This window comes from Dermacentor variabilis, chromosome 3 (genome assembly GCF_050947875.1).
Source record: "Dermacentor variabilis isolate Ectoservices chromosome 3, ASM5094787v1, whole genome shotgun sequence".
In the NCBI taxonomy this organism is placed as follows: domain Eukaryota; kingdom Metazoa; phylum Arthropoda; class Arachnida; order Ixodida; family Ixodidae; genus Dermacentor; species Dermacentor variabilis.
In genome coordinates this window covers 166,987,605-167,007,508 of record NC_134570.1, presented here as the reverse complement: position 1 = coordinate 167,007,508, position 19,904 = coordinate 166,987,605, and the positions used below count along the sequence as shown (strand labels likewise).

Sequence of the window (19,904 nt, the reverse complement as noted above, 5' to 3'; positions counted from 1 at the left end):
GCTCATTGTTAAAAAACACCAACCGGTCAATGTCCTCGGTTAGTGCCCACAAACTATATATCGTGCCGTTACACACTCAAAGCTAATCAAGTATGTCATATACTTTGCTTAATGCACAACAGCTGCACTTCCAATCGCATGCCAGGAAACGCTCTACATTACATGTAAGCAACAAGGTCGCATCCGCATTACGGCATTCATTGCCATCGTGATCTAGTTGCGCTAGTACGAATGTTGAATATAAAAAGGTTATGTGGGCATTCCAACTCACATTTATGGGTTTAGTTCTGCTTGGATCGGTGTCAACTACTTCATCCATCTTTTCTTCAGCACCTATGGCTGCTTTCATCTCTTGTAGTTGATCAATAAATTGAATGAATGAATGAATGAATGAATGAATGAATGAATGAATGAATGAATGATCGTTATAAGGATCCCCTATGACTTACACAGCGATCCTCATATTTCAATCTTATACTCAATACCCATAGGACTACATAGTGAAATTGAACGTACCATACATGATCCCTAAAGTAAACGTCATCCAGGCAATGTCAGGGGCGAACGCAGACGCCACGAGGCCTGCGGACGCCAAGCAGCTTCCCATGAGACTGATGTGATAGACGGATATCCTGTGCTGCAGCTGACTTACTAGCAATCCTGCGGAAAAGAAAGGTGTCGATTCACTGTCACTTGCATGCAGAGAAGTACTGCATCAAGAATATAGGTGAAATAGGTATGCTAGCTAGCTTTACAAAAAGGCGCTCAGTGTGCTGTACTCTTAGCGACCTTTTCACTTATATGCCTTCTTCATAATATATCTGGTTTAAGTAGGCGCTTCGCTGTGTGTTCCTAGCTCTCCAGAGGCCACAACATATCATGCACTTGACTCCGCTACAAAGTCAAGTACCGTAAAGAACGATTTACGGCAGACGTCATGGCCTGCTTCCTAATGTGACTTCTCGGTATAGATAATTTTATTTTTAAACGTATTCAAAGAAATGTTGGCATGTAAACGCTCGGGCTAACACTCTAGCATAGATATGCAAGAAAACATTTAGGAAACAAGGTATAAAAGAAAACAATAATAACCAAAGTACTAAACCCCACTTAAACCAACGAAGTGATCAGGTACCTTATTATACGCCAAACGGGGTAGAGGCGAAAGCCTGCACGCTCACATGATATACAATAAATTGCTTATTTTCATTTAGATACGTTCATAGTTCCTAGTGCTTCTTTTCTCCCACCAGTGGTCGGGGGCTCGGCTACCTTAACTAACTATATCTTAATTACTTGCGGTTTAATTAACATCGCCCTAATTAACACCATAGGTCGTGGGTTCTACTTCCTTCGATTTTGGCGCCATTGAGTTTTTTTTCGTGCAATAACCCCGGGCGGTTAATTTTTCGATAGCACCGGAAAGCCCATATATCGACCTCAAAAAAACATTTCGCCTTAAAGAAAGAAATTATTTGTTTTCTGAGCATGTCAGAAAATTCGAATGTTCGTCTTGATGTACAGATGAGGTCCTTTGCTGGTGCGAAATACATCTCCCAGAAACATCCACAAACACCCATGGGAAGCTCCCAAAAGCGATTACGGACAAATGAATATGTCAAAATGTTAAAAAACATACTTGCTGCTACAAAAACAAAGTTGTGATAAAAGTTACCATAACAGGACCTATCATGAGAAGCCAACAAACATTGACACCAAGGACAACATAGGGAAAGTTACTTTTACTTAATAATTAAAATAAACAAACGATAAATTAGTGGAAGTGAAAGTGCAGGAAAAAATAACTTGCCGCAGGTGGGGAACGATCCCATAACCTTCGCATTTCGCGTGCGATGCTCTACTAATTGAGCTACCACGGCTCCGTTTCCCCGTCCACTTTCTTGGGTATTTATGTTTCCTTGTAGAACCGCGGGAGTGTTAGCCAGCGCCACCATTCACAGACCTTAGCGGCGGACGTGGAACATCCTTTTTGCCGCAGGCGTCACTAGTACGTGACCTTCTCTTTTTTTGGTGAAGGCAACCGGCCACTAAACCCACACATGAATGCTTTTCTCGACACTGACGGCGCTTCACGGCCGCCATTATCCGCGATGTTGACTCTCTGAGTGGCTGTAGAGCGCTCACGATCCTTGAAATTTGTGCCGGGATGCGGAAGTTTTGCAAAATGCAATTTTGCGTTTCCGTGAAGATGACGAAACGTGACGTGGATCTGCAAACTTTATCGACTAATACATTTTTGGTCCTTGGCAGCTATACTGCGACGTTAGGGCTTCAAAAATAAATAGTGCAACGCATCCGCAATTTCGCGAATATGTGGTGGGGATCCCAAGATATGCGCCTTGCCAGCTTACTGATTGCCTAAAGAAATGTGCTGTGGGGAGCGTCACAGGAAGGACCGTTTCGTAAACGTCAATTTGACGTTGCGTGATGTTTCGCTGGGCCGCCATCGCAGAGATTTTCCGCAATAATTTGTGGTACGACAAGCCCCTTGAAATATGGCAATAAGCAGACATATGCAATGGCGACCCAGAGGAATGCGTATCGCCACGTTTTCCCTGTCGTTTATGTGCCATGAAAATCTTTTGTTCATAACGCGTGCTAATAGTATTTGCATAGCTCTCGGGTGGTGTTGGCATTCGTGTTTTGCCCCATCATTTTTGAAAAGAACGCGTTTATACGAACTGATATTGATTGAGCATAGCAAAGTTTCTGCAAGGCTGTCCACTTTTCACAGCTGCATTTGTATTGTAACACAAGATTGATGCCTTTTTGCACAATCATAAGTTATGACAACGGCGTCTTTTTAATTTATAAGAAGGAATGTACTCAAGGCGGCGCCTTGAAGTTTCCTCCCGCCGTGCGAGTAACTAGCGATCTGAACAAGAGATGGCAGCGAAGGCGCTTGCGTCGCGCTAGTGGATATACCTGGCGCGCGCAACGCTATTGGTGATATTCGGCCGTTTCTCAGCCAGCTGAGTCGAGCTGAGTCACTTGCGTTACGCATGATAGCGATAACGCGGCTTAAAACGTGCGCTCATTACCACTGCTCGGCCGCGTACGTTGACTCGAGGTAGAAAACAAAGGCGTTGGCACCGACGTACGATGACTCATTCAGTTTCCCGGGTACACGCATGCTAGCTAATGAAGCAGACGACGGCTTGTACGCAACAGTCGACGGAAGCGAGAAGCGTTTTCGACGGAATAATCGTACGCTTTCAGCTAGCTGCTTTATTTTTACTGGGGAGGAAAACTGCTTTGCTTTATCAAGAACGTTAGGCTAGGTGCCTTCATTTAAGTTTCTTAGGCAAAGCGTCAAGTTTGCGTCACGTTACCAAAGCAAAACGTGGCTACCAGCGCCATTTTGTATCCGTCGCGTCTACGTCACGCCTCGATGAAAATGGCAGAATGTTCAGAGTAGCGCCCCATGCTACGTTAAGGCACCAATGTTGCCGGATTCGAGACCTTCGTTATGTATAAACGAGAAGAAAGGGGGTTGACCGAGGGTCCCGATTTTTATTAGTCATACATTGAGACGCCAACAAACACTGACACCAAGGACAACATAGGGGAAATTACTTGTGCCTAATAAATTAAATAAACAAACGATAAATTAATAGAAATGAAAGTGGTTGAAAAAACAACTTTCCGCAGGTGGGGAACGATCCCACAACCTTCGCCTTTCGCCTGCAATGCTCTACCAATTGAGCTACCGCGGCGCCGTATGCCCGTCCACTTTCTTGGGCATTTATGTTTCCTTGTGGAACCCTGGGAGTGTTAGCGAGCGCCACCACTCACAGACCTTGTCGGCAGATGTGGAACATCCTTTCTGCCACAGGCGCCACCAGAATGTGATCTTCTTTTTCGGGGGGCGGGGGGGGGGGGCTGTAGGCAACAGGTCAATAAACCCTCACATGCCACCTGAAGGCATCAATGTTGTCGCATTCGAGACCCCATTATGTATAAGCGAGAAAAAAAGGGGGTCAACCGAGGGGCCCGATTTTTCTTAGTCATACCATGAGATTCCAACAAACACTGACACCAAAGACAACATAGGGAAAATTACATGTGCTTAATAAATTAAATAAACAAACGATAAATTAATGGAAATGAAAGTAGATGAAAAAACAACTTGCCGCAGGAAGGGGAACCGGCCCACAACTTTCGCATTTCGCGAAGGTTGTGGCCGGGGAAACGGCGCCGCGGCAGCTCAATCGGTTGAGCACCGCACGCGAAATTCGAAGATTGTGGGATCGTGACCCTTTTCTGCATAAATCACAATGTCTAGTAAAACATTCATAGTACACCGGCGACTGGGGAAATCCGCAATAATTTGCCTTAATTCATTAATTTGAGGGAATTCAGTGGACCTGTTTTTACAGAAACCAAACTGTGCAGGACTTATGATAATAAACTGATCGTTAAATGAACAAAGCCGTGTTAAAATCATCTTTTCTAACGTTTTTGCATAAAACTGGCAGCACTCTACAGGGCGGTCGTATGAAAGATCATTTATGTAGCTTTCTTTTTTATTTTACTGTGACCTTTGCCGTCTGCACGCCAACGCCTAAAGACAGACACAGAATAAAAAGGTACTGAAAACAAGTTGTAATTGCGTCAATAACAAATTTTAGCCGCGCTATTTCAATGCACAATGCATCAGTAGCTGTAATGTTACTTAGCGAGAAGAATGAAAAAAATAGCTTCCTGCTTTGTAACCTCCCTTAAAAATATTGACTGACTATTAAGCGAGTTCACATACAAGAGGTCGATATTATCAAATACTTGATCTAGGAGCAGAAATAATTCGTTAGAAGCGATAGCAAGATCAATCCATTTTAGTTCAATGCTGTCTGTTTGAAGTGTAGTAGTTTTTTCTAGCGTAGCTCCAGTTATTGATGAGAGTGCCCTCCAAATTTTATCAGCGCGTACTGCCGATGAGTTGAAGATATTAAAGTGATAACATTCCTTAGGACCCCTTGGTTCTTTCATGACGTAGTTTCTGTATTCCTTAAATACTTTTAATCCTTGCTACGCATTACTTTGCATGAATGAACTGTAGAACCTTTCTCTTTTAAATATGAACTTAATTAGATGTTTATCTATCCATGGCTTGCGACTTTTTTTGATGGCCATGAACGTTTTCTCCGGAAAAGATGCCTAGTATGTTTTCATAAATGTTTGCATGAACTTCTCATAAGCCACATCTGCTTTTTTTCTTTATACACATCATCCCAAGAGACACTGGCAAGACAACCTCAGAATGCAGACAACGTACTAGTACTGATGAGCCAATAAAACGCTTGATGCGGTTTTTGTTTTTCAACTGCAGTGGTAGTGAATATGAACACAGGTAAGTGATCAGTAACTGCGTATGCTAAAACACTGGGTTTTCCAGAAGACATGCCAAACTGAGTTAGGAACATGTAACACAAGGATGTGCCTGTGCAGGCCTAATAGACTTAGGCTATGAGCTCCAACAAGCCGCTAAGCATACAGGCCGATACGCCAAAGGGCCAATGGGCCAACCGGCCGATAAGCCTTGTAGCTTGTTGGCCATCAAGCCACCAGCCGATATGCCAGATTTGCGTATAGCCAACAGACAGGTAGCTTGTTGGAATTTTGACTGGGCAAGTTCAACGCGGTATCGCATGTTGCGATACCTCGTGTAGGCGACGTAATAATATTGCGACAGAGATGTATAGCTAAGAGAGATTACAATTCTAGTTTCGTGTTATTCTTAGCAATCATATATACATTTAAGTCACCTCCAAGAACTATTTGATTATTGACGATGTTACTGAATTCTAACAGTGAATCTAAATACGATCGAAGCATCACCTACTTTCGTGATGGTGACCTGCGGTAAACAGAAAATCAGATTGTTCCGTTTAACAACAACAGTTTCATAGTGCTGATCAGTGGCCCAGAACTCAGAGAGAAGCTCAGAATTCAGTAAATTTGAAATAAACATAGAGGTACCTCCACCACGTTGATCACGGCAGTTCAGGTAAAAAGATTTGTTACGAGAAAATTATACACATCGTCCTACAAAACAAACCATGTTTCCGAGGACATGACATTTCTAAATTGTCATTCTTTTCTGCCCAAAACACAATCAAGTTCGTTTCTGTTGTTTCTGCCAGAGCTAATATTAAAATGCATGCTACTGCAGCAAATTGAACCGTGGCTTCAGATGATTGTATATTAGTCAAATAAATTTACTCGGTCCATGAAAAACAGCACAGATGAAAAGATAGGTTAGCTGTATAATTGAGCTTCTGCACAGTTTATCGAGGTCAGCTGTGCAGCGAATGACAAACACGGATTCATTCAGTTTCTATCGAACAAGAATTTTCCCGTAGACATGCCACGTGAAGCGATAATCGTTTGCACTCGCCTGTTCTCTCCCGCGGCACAAAAGCTGTCGGTTCAGTGCGGCCATCTTTTCACAGATTGAAATATTTGCGCTCATGTTTCGAAAAACATTGCGCGTTTCAATCCAACTCTCTCGCAGTGACAGCTGTGAAAATGGCATGATGATTCCGGGTACTTGGCTTGTCTCTAAGCCAACCTCTGTACCGCCTCAACGTCACTCACGGTCAGCTCTGACAAGCTCACCAATTTTATACTTTATTTAGCTTTGGGATGAGGTTTTCATTATCATTTACTGATATTTTATGCATTTCAACCCTTAAATTCCGGCTGCGCCATTCAAGGTCGTTTACTGTGGCTCTGAGTTGCTGAATGCCGCTTGGGATTGCATAGTCCTCTAGTTTAGAGGTGTTTTTTCTTCAAGCTGGTCATCTGCTTTTCCTGGGAAGCTTGACGACTCAGTATTTCATCGTTTCTTTTTTTTTGAGACACTAGCTGAATTGAAGCTTTCATGGCAAGCTTTAGAATCGCTGCCCCGTTTGTGTCAAAAGTGTTCGTTAGCAATGTGGGAGATACGGCATGCCATGCCAGTAGTTTACATATCTGCAATTAAACGACGAGTATTGCTTTGTTTTTGATACTCCGATGCCATCAGTGTGCATGCATAGAGTGCAGTGTTTTTGTCGGTGTAGCGGTAAGAATTACAACTAAAACGTCGGAGCATTTTAGTTCCTTATTTAGAGACCAAGAAAAAGTAGCGAACACATGGGAGCAGTGCGAAAATAAACAGATCAGGCTTTGCTTCCAGAAAAAAAGGCATGCTTTTAATACTTCGTCAGTAGTTCTCATAAGAACATGGTCAGCCTTCAGCTCACGTAATGTGCACGCTTACTTCAAGACATTTTACACCAGTTGCAGGGTAGCTTGCCAGAATATCTTCCGGTCAACCTCCTTGCCTTTCCCACTCCGTTTCTCTCTCGCTCTTTCTCTCTACAGTGGTTTTTATGAATGCTTCTGCTGCTGACCCGAGCCACTGCGGGACATGTAAGCAAACATGAATACCTAGCGCTTTATATTCGGTCTGTCTATAAACTCAAGCCAGAGACCAGTTCGCCCTGCTTCCCTCGTGCCTGGACAATCTTTCGTTGCTGCAGAAGGCAGTGTCAAGGTGTGTTTCGCGTTGGCTGAAGCATTCGACCAAGAAAGACGACTTAAGTACACACTTTCACGTTGTTTCATGAATCCGTCAATTCTGCTACATCTTTTTTCTTGTATCATAAAACGGAAGGTCCTCTGTCTGAACGAATGAATATGTGATGTTTACTGGCGCAAGGGCCAGCTATGGGCAAAGAGCGCCATGCCAATGTTAATGGGCTTGCAGTTGAGGTATGATTTCATTGTGGTAGATGTCATGGTGCGTAAAGTCTATTTGTAATAAGATTATGGCGACGACAAATGACGGAAACTATGAGTATTAAGATACATTGCGATATAATGAAACGTTGTACAAAACATGTCTGATACTAAAATTTGCTAGAGCACGACTACCTCATTAGAGCCCTTGAAACACAAGGGCCTGGAGGCATGTACTAAAATAACATTATCACACCAGCATCCTCTCGGAAGAGGATGCGCTATGCATTTAATGGGATTATAACATGTAGGACAACATCATTCGAGAAATCTAGGACTGCCTTGGTGTTAAAAAGCGGTTCCTTACCGAGAAGCATAGCCGGGTGAAGAGGGATGCAATAACGGTATGCAAGAGGAAAATGTTTCTTTCTCTGAGCTTCGGCTTCCCGACACTCGAGGAGCACGTGGAGAAGGTCAGCCTCTCACCACATCTACCACAGCTTGGAGGTTCATTTCCAGTAAGAAGAAAATTATAGGTCCTAAATGTATGTCCTATTCTGAGACGACAGAATAGGACATCTGTTCGCCGTGATTTTGTTGCGGAGGGCCAGAAACCTAACTGTGGCTTTATCACTTGCAGTTTGTCATTTATTTCTGCGTCCAACATGCATTGCGCGTGATTTCGCAGCTTCTTTCTTAAGAAAGGCATAAGATCTGTGACAGGGACCGAAGCAGTAGCATTAACAGCATGGGATTCAATTGACGTGGCCATGTGGTCGGCCAGAACGTTACCTTCGATTCGCCTATGGCCAGGTACCCAGCATACAATAATATGCTGGTTAGATAAATAAGCTTTGCACAGGTCCGAGTAAACCTCAATAAGTACGGGATTTTTATGTTTGCAGAGTGAGATGAAGGCCTTCACAACACGTAGGAAATCCGTATATATAACTGCTTTTTCGAATTTTTGATATCCTTATATGCTTATATGCGCAGGCCTCGACCGTAAAAATACTTGTTTCTGGATGTAGAACATCAGATTCCGAGAAGGATGGACCGACGGCTGTATAGGACACTCCGGCATGTGACTTGGAAGCGTTTGTGTAGAACTCTGTGCACGAGTGCTTGTACTGAAGTTCTAGGAAGTGCATTCGTATGTCAACCTCTGGTGCGTGCTTTGTAACTTCTAGAGAGGACGTGTCACATTCTACCACGTGCCACTACCAAGGAGGTAACAGCTTGGTTGGATGCATTAAGCGATGCTCGAGGAGTGGGACACGCATTTCATCGCTAAACTCCTTCACACGAAGCGAGGAAGGCTGTCTTACAGAGGGACGATTGCGGAAAAGTGTAGCACACGTCATATCGGTAACGCTATTAAAAGATGGATGTTCATAATTCGAGTCTATTCTGAGAAAATATGTGAGGCTGATGTATGTTCACTGCAAGTGGGGTGTCCACTCCTTTGATTCGGCGTACAAGCTTTCAATAGGACTTGTCCTGAAAGCGCCAATGGCTGAGCGCATACCGAGATGGTCGACAGGGTCGAGTATCCTTAGTACACTCGTAGTGGCAGAGTTTTATACGACGGCACCACAATCCAATCGTGATCGAATTAAGCTATTATAAAGATTCATCAAACACTTCCTCTCGCTACCCCAAGTTGTGTGGGATAGAAGTTGCAGTAAATTCGTTTTTAGACATTTTTCTTTAAAATATTTGATGTGTGGGATGAAAGTAAGCCTAGAGTCAAGTATAATAGCTCTTTGTTGACAGGTATTTGATGTCCGCACAGTTCAACACAAGAATCTGCAACTAGGCCTCTCTTTCTTGTAAAGAGAACACAACTTTTGTGGGGGTTGATTTTGAATCCATTTTTGTCTGCCCACTTGGAGACCTCGTTTAACCCCTGCTGTACCTGTCTCTCAAACAAAACGAGGTTGCAGGATTTGAAACCTATTTGTATGTCGTCTACGTATACGGAATAAAAAATAGCTGGTGGTAACGATGCACGAAGAGTGTTCATCTTTGCGACAAAGAGCATGCATCTGAGCACACCACCCTCGGATACCCCAGTTTCCTGTATGAACGTACGCGATAGTCCATTACCTACTTTCACCCGAAATGTACGGTTGTGTAGGTAGCTTTCTATAATGTTGAACATATTGCCGCCCATGCCCAGCGCCGACAGGTCGCGTAGGATTCCGTACCGCCAAGTTGTATCGTACGCCTTTTCCATATCAAGAAACACGGATAACACGGATAAACCCGGATTGTTTATTAACGAAGGTATCGCGAATGTTTGCTTCGATGCGCTCGAAATGGTCGTTTGCACATCGCCCTTCCCTGAAGTCACATTGAAATGGGTCAAGCGTTTTGCTAGACTAGCAAATGAACGAGACGGCGATTGATCCTTTTCTCAAAGAGCTTACGAAGGCAGCTCGTAAGCGCTATAGGACGGTAACTGGTCAGCAATGGTGTATCTTTACCATGCGTTAAAACAGGGACACAATAGCTTCCTTCCATTTAGATGGGAGGTACCTGGCAGCCCAGCAGCATTGAAATTGCGAGTAGCGTTATTTGAGTATCGCTGTGGAGATGTTTAAGCATGTTGTACATGATCCTGTCAGGTCCAGGTGCGGAGTTCTGAAATGCATCCAAGGCACCTGTCAACTCAGCAATGTTAAAAGGCAGGTTATAGGATTTGTTCTGTCTGCATTTGCAGTTGATGGCTTCGCGTTCTGCTATTTGTTCATCCTTTATGAATGCCTTGGAATAATTATTTCAGTTGTATATGCGCTCAGAATGTTCCCCAAGTACGTCAGCTTGATATTCCAAGCTATTCCCTTCATCGTCTACTAGGGGCAACGGAAGAATTTCCTGTCCCTTTAGCCTTCTATGCCCGTCCCATACTTTAGCCTCTTGAGTTTATGAATTTATACCTGAAAGGAATCTCTGCCAGCTTGCCCTCTTTGCCTGTCGCCGCGTTCTTATTCCCTGAGATTTAACCTGTTTGAATTCTACTAAATTTTCGGCCGTAGGGCATTCACGTAGTTTGCCCCAAGCTTTATCTTGTCTCCTGCGTGCCTCTCTACAATCGTAATTTCACCAGCGGACACGTCTTTTCAATGAAGCGTCACTTGTTTGAGGGATGAGCTTTTCTGCCACGTCAATGATAAAAGCGGTAAAATATGATACGGCATGATCTATGCTAAAATCACTTATAAAATCGTGTTATATGTAGGTAGATTCTTTTAAGAATTTCCAATTAGCCTCGGCTCGTTTACAGCGAGGAACAGGTGGAGGGGAGTCATGTTGAGTTCCTAGGTTTAGACGTAATGCAAAGTGATCACTTCCAAATGGATTTTTAATTACAGACAATTCTAAATCAGGGAATATAGAAGCATAGCCGATAGACAGGTCGATTGACGAGTTTGCATTATGATGTGGATAATAGCACGTCGGTTCTTTCTTATTGAAGAGGCACGCACTCGAGGTTAAAATAAAATTTTCGATGAGTCGACATCTCGTGTCGCATCGTGAGTCTCCCCACATTGTGTAACAAGCGTCAGAATCTCCCACTAGTATGTAAGGCTTGGCAAGCTGACCAATGAAGTTATTAAAGTCTGTTTTTTCGGTATGCTGGTTTGGCGGTATAAAAATGGAACACGCAGTTACTTGTTCATTAAAAAGAATGGCCCGAACTTACACTTCCTCAAGGGGCGTATTAAGGGCGACGGGTTGGCAAGCGACAGATTTGAGGACTATTCTTGCTACACTGCCAGAGGATGTAGCCTCGTCGCGGTCATTCCGGAAGATAAAGTGATTACCAAGGAAATTAGTGTTAGCAAGTTTCATATGTGTCTCTTGAAGACAAGGCAACTGTGGATTGTGTTTGTGTAGTAGTTCTGTAGTGTCGTCGAGGTCACGAAGAAGTCCTCTGACATTCCACTATAGTATCGGTGTCTCCATTGTTATAAATGTTTTTGGTGCTATGTATTTAGGAGAGTGAAATTAGTTTACGGGCACTTTACATGCGCCGTGACGCAGGTTTTCTTTTTTGGGAGCGATTGAGAGAGGCTCGCCGTTCCTTAGGCGCTGGTGGCGCCATCTGGCTGGTTGTTGTGTCCATTGCCTCTAGCGAGGCGCTGGACACGCGCTCTTCCGAGCGCTGTGCTTGACATGAAGGCCACGGCACCTTCGACTACACCATTGAGGCCACCGGCCCAGAGGTCAAGCCGGACAGCCGCTGCAAGCCGCTGTGTCGCTTCCCCCTGACGCTTCACATCCGCAAAAGCGTGCTTGGGCGGGTGGATACTCGCCTGCGCGCCTCCTTGAAAGTAATATTTTCCTTTACTTTTATTGTCACAATTTTGTTTTCTTTTTCCAGGATGGGCACGACCGCGAGTACGCGGCGTGCTCCCAGTTTACACAGTGTAGAGCTTTGTCGCAAGATTTCATTTCATTTCATTTCATTTTATTTGTGCCCATTTACAAGCAAATGATTCAAAGGTGTGTTCATGGGCACTGCATTTCGCGCAGGTTTGACGGCCTCGGCAGCTGTGAAATATGGCCAAAATGTTGGCATTTAAAACATCTGAGGGGATTGAATACGTATGGCCTAATACGGAGCTTGATTCACCCGGTGTCGATGGACTCTGAAAGGACACTTGAAACAAATGTGAGCAATAGGTGTTTGGTCTCGATTTCTTTGCCATCCCGACTCATCTTAATTCTTTTTACATTGACAATATTTTGCTCACTGAAGCCCTCCAAGAGCTAAGACTCTGTCATCTGGAGCAAATCACCGTCCGAGACAACGCCACGGGTGCTGTTCATAGTGCGGTGCGGTGATACTGTTACCTGGGTCTCCCCAAATGACACTAGTTTCGGCAGTTTCTAATACTCCTTCTGATCACGAAGCTCCAAGAGGAGATCACCGCTTGCCATCCTTCACGCCTTATTACCTGGACCAAATACGTCAGTCAAAGACTCAGAGACAAGGAACGGTGCGATGGTTCGCACTGGTTTGTCTGAGTTTAAAGAGGGGAACAATGGGGAAACAGGGGAAGTTGTGCATTTGACATCCAAAAACTGGAAGCCATCTTCGGTGGGCCCTCGTTGCGGAGGAGGATCAGGGAGTTTAGGGAAAGGATTTCCCCTAAGAGTAGATTGGGTTTTCGGCAGCGATGCCAAACAGCTACCATGGGGCCCAACATGGGGACGTGAGAGAAGTTCCTGCGCAAATGCATACTCAAATTGCGTCGTTATGGTTTGAAGGCCTCGAAATAAATCACCCCCCCCCCCCCTACGGCTCCGCGACGCTCATCAATGCGTCAGCGGCATGTTCTCATGATGCCGCAACCATCACATAGCGTGAAGCCCTGTATTGCGCTGCAGCCGCTAGTAAAGTCGTGTATTGAGTAGTGGCGCGCGAGCGCGTACTTATTTCTTATTTTGAATTTTTCGCGCGCTTCTCTTCTTTCTCGGAAAAACCAACGAGGCAACGCTGAGCACGAAATAACTGCTTGATTCTTAGGTTATTTGATGTGCCCTACAACTTTGTAATTCATATGTTTACGATTCAAGCAATAATTAAAAATTGACTAATTATTAGTAATTAATGAATAATAACTCGTGATCAAAAAATATTGGCTGTAAGTACACACTACTACGGCTACTATACACTTCGTAGAATTTCTCTAGAGGTCTTAGGTTTTCTGTATGTCTTAGTCCAAGTTAACTGGAACACGCGGTTATATGTCTATGTGCCTTTAGAATTACTTAAAAGTGCATTAGTCATCTGAATCTCTTCGCGCCACACAGTTAATAAACCTGCTTTATATAACTATAAAGTTGTTCTTTTTGACAGTTGTCCCTGATCAATATTCCACCAAGAACAAGTGCTCGTAAAATCACACGATACCAGCAAAATGTTTTTGCATAGCTTCATGTTGCAGATAGGCATCTTCTGTGACAAAAATACTTGTTCATTTTAGAAAAGAATTTTAAAAATAGCAGTTCACCTAGATAAAACTACAACTGGTACCGGCCTACAAGAGTCATTGGCGCACCAAGGCAAGTAAAAATTGGAGGACGCTTAAGCTTCGCCTTCAAGAGTGGAACGCGACAGCGTTCCCGTCGACCCGCCAAGGTGTGTAAGACAATGGGCTGCGGCGCAGCGACTACGCGCCCCGCATCGGACGCGGTGAGCGTCGAGCAACGCAGCGTTTGGCGCGACAACGAAATGTGCGCCTGAGCAAGCGACGCACGCCTCAGCCTTAGAAACAGCTCGTTTCTAAGGCAACACCGTGTTCACTAGAGGCGTTTTTGTACCGCTTTGCACATCCGACATAGCCTTGGAGCAAAAATAGAAGCAGTGACGTCATGCCCGTCAGGTCGGCTTATTGTCTGCGATTTTTTATTATCGTCATTGGAATGGCGTGTTATTTGTTTGTACGCGCCGAATGTCGCTGAGGAAAGACGCAGATTTTTCGATCAGCTAAAACAGTATGCCCAGTGTAATAGGCTCCTCATTATTGCCGGTGATTTTAACTGTGTTCTTTCAGCCCGTGATAAAACTAGCGCTCGACCGTACAAGGATGCAAGCACCATGGCCCTTAGCGATATGATAAGGGACGATGGTTTGGAAGACGTGGCTGAATGTCTCGGTGGTGGGAGGACTACGCAGTACACCCACTTCCAGGCAGCCAGCCACGCCCGTCTTGACAGAGTCTATGTGAGCCTTGATTTGATACCCCTTTGTAAGGAGTACCATGTGAGCGCACTTTCATTCAGTGATCACTGTTTGGTCAGCTTTTTAGTAGCAAGCACGCAAGAAAAGAAAAAGGGCTTCGAGTGGCAACTATGGAAATTGAATTCGAAATTACTAAGCGACGAAACGTTTACAACAGACGTAATGAAGCAAGTTGAAGAAATGAACGCTGTTGGTAACACGACATCTGGGGAAAAATGGGAGAACTTCAAGCAGGCGGTTAAAATCAACGCTTTAGAGCGTACGAGCGCTATATGCAGAGGAAAAGGAGCAGAAGAAAAACAGATGCGCCGGAATCTAGAAAAATTGATCAGTGAGGAATGTAGGATGCCTGGCATGTTCGTGGACGATATTCGCGCACTGAAACATAAAATAGAACAGTTCGATATCGAAAGATACCGCGGTGCTTTGGTGCGGGCAAGGGCTGAAAAGCTGATAATGGGAGAAACGCCGTCGAAAAGAGCGTTAGGCTCAGAAAAGTGGCATGCGCGCCGCAATAAGATAGCAGAAGTCGAGCATCGCGGAAAAGTCAGCGACGCAGCAGAAGATATCGAGCGTGCTTTCTTCGAGCACTACAGTGGTTTGTTCACCGACTGCGCAGTCGACGTTGATCGTTTTAAAAAGGACTTTTTGTCGTTGATGCCAAGGCTAGATGAAAGTACGAAAGAAATATTGGAGGAACCAATTTCGGAAGAGGAAGTGAAAGGTGCTATATTGAAAGTATTCATCCGGGGAAGTCCCCTGGCCCTGATGGTCTAACCTCAGCTTTTTATAAGTATTTCAAAGGTGCGATCTCACCAGCCTTAGCGGATGTATACAACGAAGCCTTCCAGCTCAAAGTATTACCCCCGTCCTTCTCATCTCCCCACACTATTCTTATACCCAAGTCAGAAGATCCCGTTGAATTGCGAAGAGTAACTTCTTACCGCCCAATTTGTCTCACTAACGGAGACTATAAGATAATGATGAAAATCTTAGCAAAGAGATTGCAGACTGACATTGCGAAGCTTGTGGGGCCGCACTATCTTCTCAAATATACACGTAGCACGCAGTATCCTCGAATGTTGCGATGTAATGGGTGCACGAGTGCCAATGCTCCAAATTGATCTCGAGAAAGCGTTCGACCGGGTGCCTCATGACATTCTTTTGTGCATTCTAGATTATGTGAATTTGGGTAGAATAATTAGAGAGGGGGTTGCCATGGCGTACCGGGAGTGCTCGACGCGGCTTATTGTCAACAAGATGTTGGGAGCGCGAATCCAAGTTAAGCGTTCGGTGCGTCAGGGCTGCCCTCTCTCGCCGCTGTTGTTTTGCTTGTATATAGAGTCGTTTTGTTTGAGTGTCATGGTGAATGACTGTGTCCGCGGGTTTAAACTGCACGAGCTTGAAGTCCGCCTGTTGGCTTATGCAGACGATATTGCTGTGTTTTGCACTGATTTGGACAGTATAACACAGGCTGTCAAATCTGTTAAAAGTTTTTGTGCTGTGAGCGGCAGCGCGGTAAAATGGGGTAAGTGCGTGGGATTCTGGCACGGGGATTGGCGGGCGACCCCAGACACTTTTGCCAACATGAGTTTCGTTACGACTCCGGTGAAATACTTGGGTGTTCCCCTTTAGTGCTACAAAGACAGTGAGTCGTACTGGAGGAGTGAAGTGGATAAGCTGCGGGACACAGTAAAGAAATGGAATGGCTGGAATTGGTCTATGTTTTCTAGAGCCACAACTTGCAACATATTTTTAGTGAGCAAACTTTGGTACATCCTCCAAGTCTTGCATTGCTCAAGGGTAAACATCCAAAAAATTCACCGGGTATTCGCAGTGTTCGTGTGGGCATCGTCTTGGGAGAGATCAAGTCGCACCAATTTGTTTCTTCGAGTTCGAAATGGAGGACTTGGATTGTCACATTTGTTTTTGAGACAGGTAGTTAATCGCTTTTTTTTCTTCAGGTATGCAAAAAACCCGTTCTTATACACTGTTTGCCAACTTCGCCTGGGCAAACACTTGCCCGATATGGTTGTCTCAGTGGGCAGTTTGCCAGGGGGTGTTTATGGCTTTCTATGTGAAGTTGTGGTTTCATGCAGGTTTCTGTCAGCGCGTTTTTCTCTTCAATATTTGAGTGAAGTCAACCGGAAAAAACTACAAGGACCTGTGTGATGTTGTTCTTCCTGCGCCTTTATATCGGTCTCTCTACAGAGCAGGCCATGGGCACAATGTTCTAAAGCGCGTTAAGGCGATGCTAGTACCGTCAGGCGCTAAGACGTTCTTTTTTAAATTGCACACTGGAACGCTGACTGTCAAACCGTGGCTGGCTGAAAGAGGGTTCTTTGTTCCTTGGGGCACTCATTGTACAATTTGCAGGCGGGAGGAGACAAGTGAACATTTTTTTCTGTATTGTTGGGATGCTGTTTTCCTCTGGGATGTGCTCCAGCTCACAATCAAAAAAGATTTCCCCCTAGATGCGTATGGGATTCGCTACTTGCCAATAGAAAGTGATGATGATACCCCATTTGATATGATCAGGCTTATGGCCCTGCATAGTATTTGGAAATGTAGAATGGCGGTAAGGCACACCGATCTCGATGCAAGAGCGGCTCGCCAGTATTTTAAAGAAAGCATACCGAACTTTGTAGAGGAACAAAAGTTGCTGGAGTGCATCCCAGAGTGGTTGCCACGTGTGGAATTATTATTGGCGATAAGGGAGTTTTAGCACAAGCGCGGCCGCACAAGTTCTGCGGTCGTTTTTAACATATTGTCAGTGTGCCTTTTGATTATTTGTGAATGTGTATTTTTTATCCGGGCCAATGACCGGCAATAAAGAAAAAAAAACTCGTGGCTCAGTGGTAACGTCTCCGTCTCACACTCCGGAGACCCTGGTTCGATTCCCACCCAGCCCATCTTGCAAGTTGTTTTTTATTCATGAAGTGCCTGCTGGGGTTTATCGCTCACGGCCAACGCCGACGACACCGACGACACCGGCTTTTCTGCGACACGAGCTCCTTGACGCTGTCGCGTTAATATCATTAACAGGTTTACTGCACAGACTTTCTGCGAGAAAAAGTAGGCGTCCGGCTGCGTTCGCGCAACAAAAGAGCGCTCGCTAGCAGACGACGCACTTTATTTTGAAATAGTTTCTTATCTATACAATAATGCGGACTCATGGTCCTAGCAGTATGGAAGATACACATACAAAAGAAATACAAGAGAAACAACTTGACAACAACAGTAAAATTCAAGACGTCATGTTGTATAACCCATGCCACGAACATGTATGCATACATAGTGAAAGGTGTGAACATAAATTTGCAATTCGAATAAAGAACCATTATAAGAGCTTACGTGCCCAATCAGTCTCAGTGCCCGCAGCGAAAGTGAAAAATTTTGAGGACGCTTAAGCTTCGCCTTGAAGAGTGGAACGCGATAGCGTTCACAAACCCTTTACTGCTTTTCATGCTTCCCGGCCACTGCAGTTGATATAACCGCTACGTTTACCAGGAAACGCTGGCTACGAACGCTATGCACGAAGGCGAGCTTTCTGGTAGAAACGCATCCCCTTGCGTGGGTCGATTCTCTGTTATTATTTCGCACTTTTAATATTTCAGCCTGAGATGCGCTAACATAAAGGACATGCACTGTCCTTTATGTTAGCGCATCTCAGACCATCTCAGCTCAGACCATTGCATTTGTCTATGGGCTGCCGCTCTCAAAATTCCAAGGAATGGCATGGTAAAGATCAAAAGACGAGGTATAAGCAACTTTGGTGGTAGGGAAGTGGTCAGGTATGTCTGGTTCGGAATTAGGTTCGCAATTCCTTTTGCCGAGGCGACGTCCAACGCCGACGCGGGACGCCAGTGCCGGATCTTTTTTGACGCAATCTCCTTAACGCTCTCGCGTTAAAATGCCGCCAAGCACGTTTCTGCCTGATGCCAGTTCGCTAGCAGCGCCCTGGCACAATTTTTCCTCACGCGGCGCCTCATTGGACGAGCGCCGTTCGGTCCACTCGACCATTGCCTAGTACGCTGTACTTTCGCTGCAGCCTCCTCCTACACTTTCCTCCTCGCGCTCTCTTCTTTGAGCTTTCGCTGCGCTCCGCGTTCGCTTTTATCTTCATCTGTGCTCGTTCATTCCGTTACGAGGTACGACGCCGAGGCATACCGCGCGCTCTAAAATAAATGCGAGCGGTGTCGTTTTCCGTTCGCACCTGTAGAGAAAGTCCTGTGTTCGCCCAGCAGACGACCAGCGCTATGGCATTTCCCTCTCGCGCGTAAACAATACCGCCGCCATGGCAGCTTGATTGACATTTTTCTGTCTCTGAAGTTTCGCATACAAGGTACCAGGGAGAAATTGGCGTTCGGGGTGCAATTCTCCATTACCTGGGAACTATGCCATCTGACATTGCCGTGCTCACTACCATCGGGCTAACTCGCGTAAAACTCGGGTGAAAGAAAAACTCTGGCCATGCTGCATAGCACCTCAGGACAAGTTTTTCCTCAACTGTGAAGCTTTATTTCCGAGAAATCCGTATGGAATTTCTTGTAGCTCGGTAATACAGCCGGGTGCATGACAATTTCTCACTATCATGAACATTAATTCACCTTGCGGTTTTCCGCAGATCTGATTCGCCATATTCATTTTTGCCTGTGCATGAACTTGTCGATCCATTGGCTCTTCCGCTGCGATCTGCTAGTCTCCTGGTTAGCTCAAAGAGCTAACCAGGAGACTAGCAGATCGCAGCGGTGGCAGGAAAACCGCCAAGGAAAGGCGGTGATGCCGGGTTGCGCATATGGATTCCCAAAACAGGACGATTGGTTTTCTTCTACTTGTAGGGCTATATGCTAAAGTTAGGACAATTTCTCCCTGCTCTCGTATACATTGCAACAACTACACGGAAGCTGTAATGTCGTGCACCAAAATTAGCCACTCTCAATGCTCTAAAAGATGCAGTTTACAAGATGGATTAAGGCAGCGCACTTCTAAACAACGACCTACACGAAATGACGAAGCACTCATCTTTGTTCATTGAGCGTTACGTCGTTGTTTCGATGTGCGCTGCCATATCCTGTCATAAATAATCAACTAGCACAACAGTACGTCTTAAACAACTGCGTACAAAAATTGGAGCTTTTTTTTTCTGCTGACTAACGGATTTGTAAATTCCGTGCTGCTATATTATTCAAGTTATAATTTTTGGCAGTTCTCATTTCAGGAAAAAAGTACTGATTTCGGCAAAAAAAATATAATAAAAGTTGTCATAAATAAAAGAGAGTTATAATAAATAAAAGTTATCATGTTCCTATAGTTTAATTTCAATCTCCATGAATAGTTCGCTGAGGGCGAGGCAGTAAAATACAGACACACACGAATAGTACTGAATAGTGCCTGCATT

The 19,904-nt window shown here is 44.7% G+C and overlaps 1 protein-coding gene across 1 annotated transcript in view; it reads right to left on the bottom strand.

Annotated features, from left to right (window-relative positions):
* The window catches only part of LOC142576500 (monocarboxylate transporter 13-like), a 66,865-nt gene that overhangs the window by 25,984 nt on the left and 20,977 nt on the right, over positions 1-19,904 (bottom strand). The window contains exon 3 of the mRNA XM_075686653.1: positions 517-660. Coding sequence (XP_075542768.1) covers positions 517-660 — 144 coding nt within the window. The remainder of the gene's footprint in view (positions 1-516; positions 661-19,904) is intronic.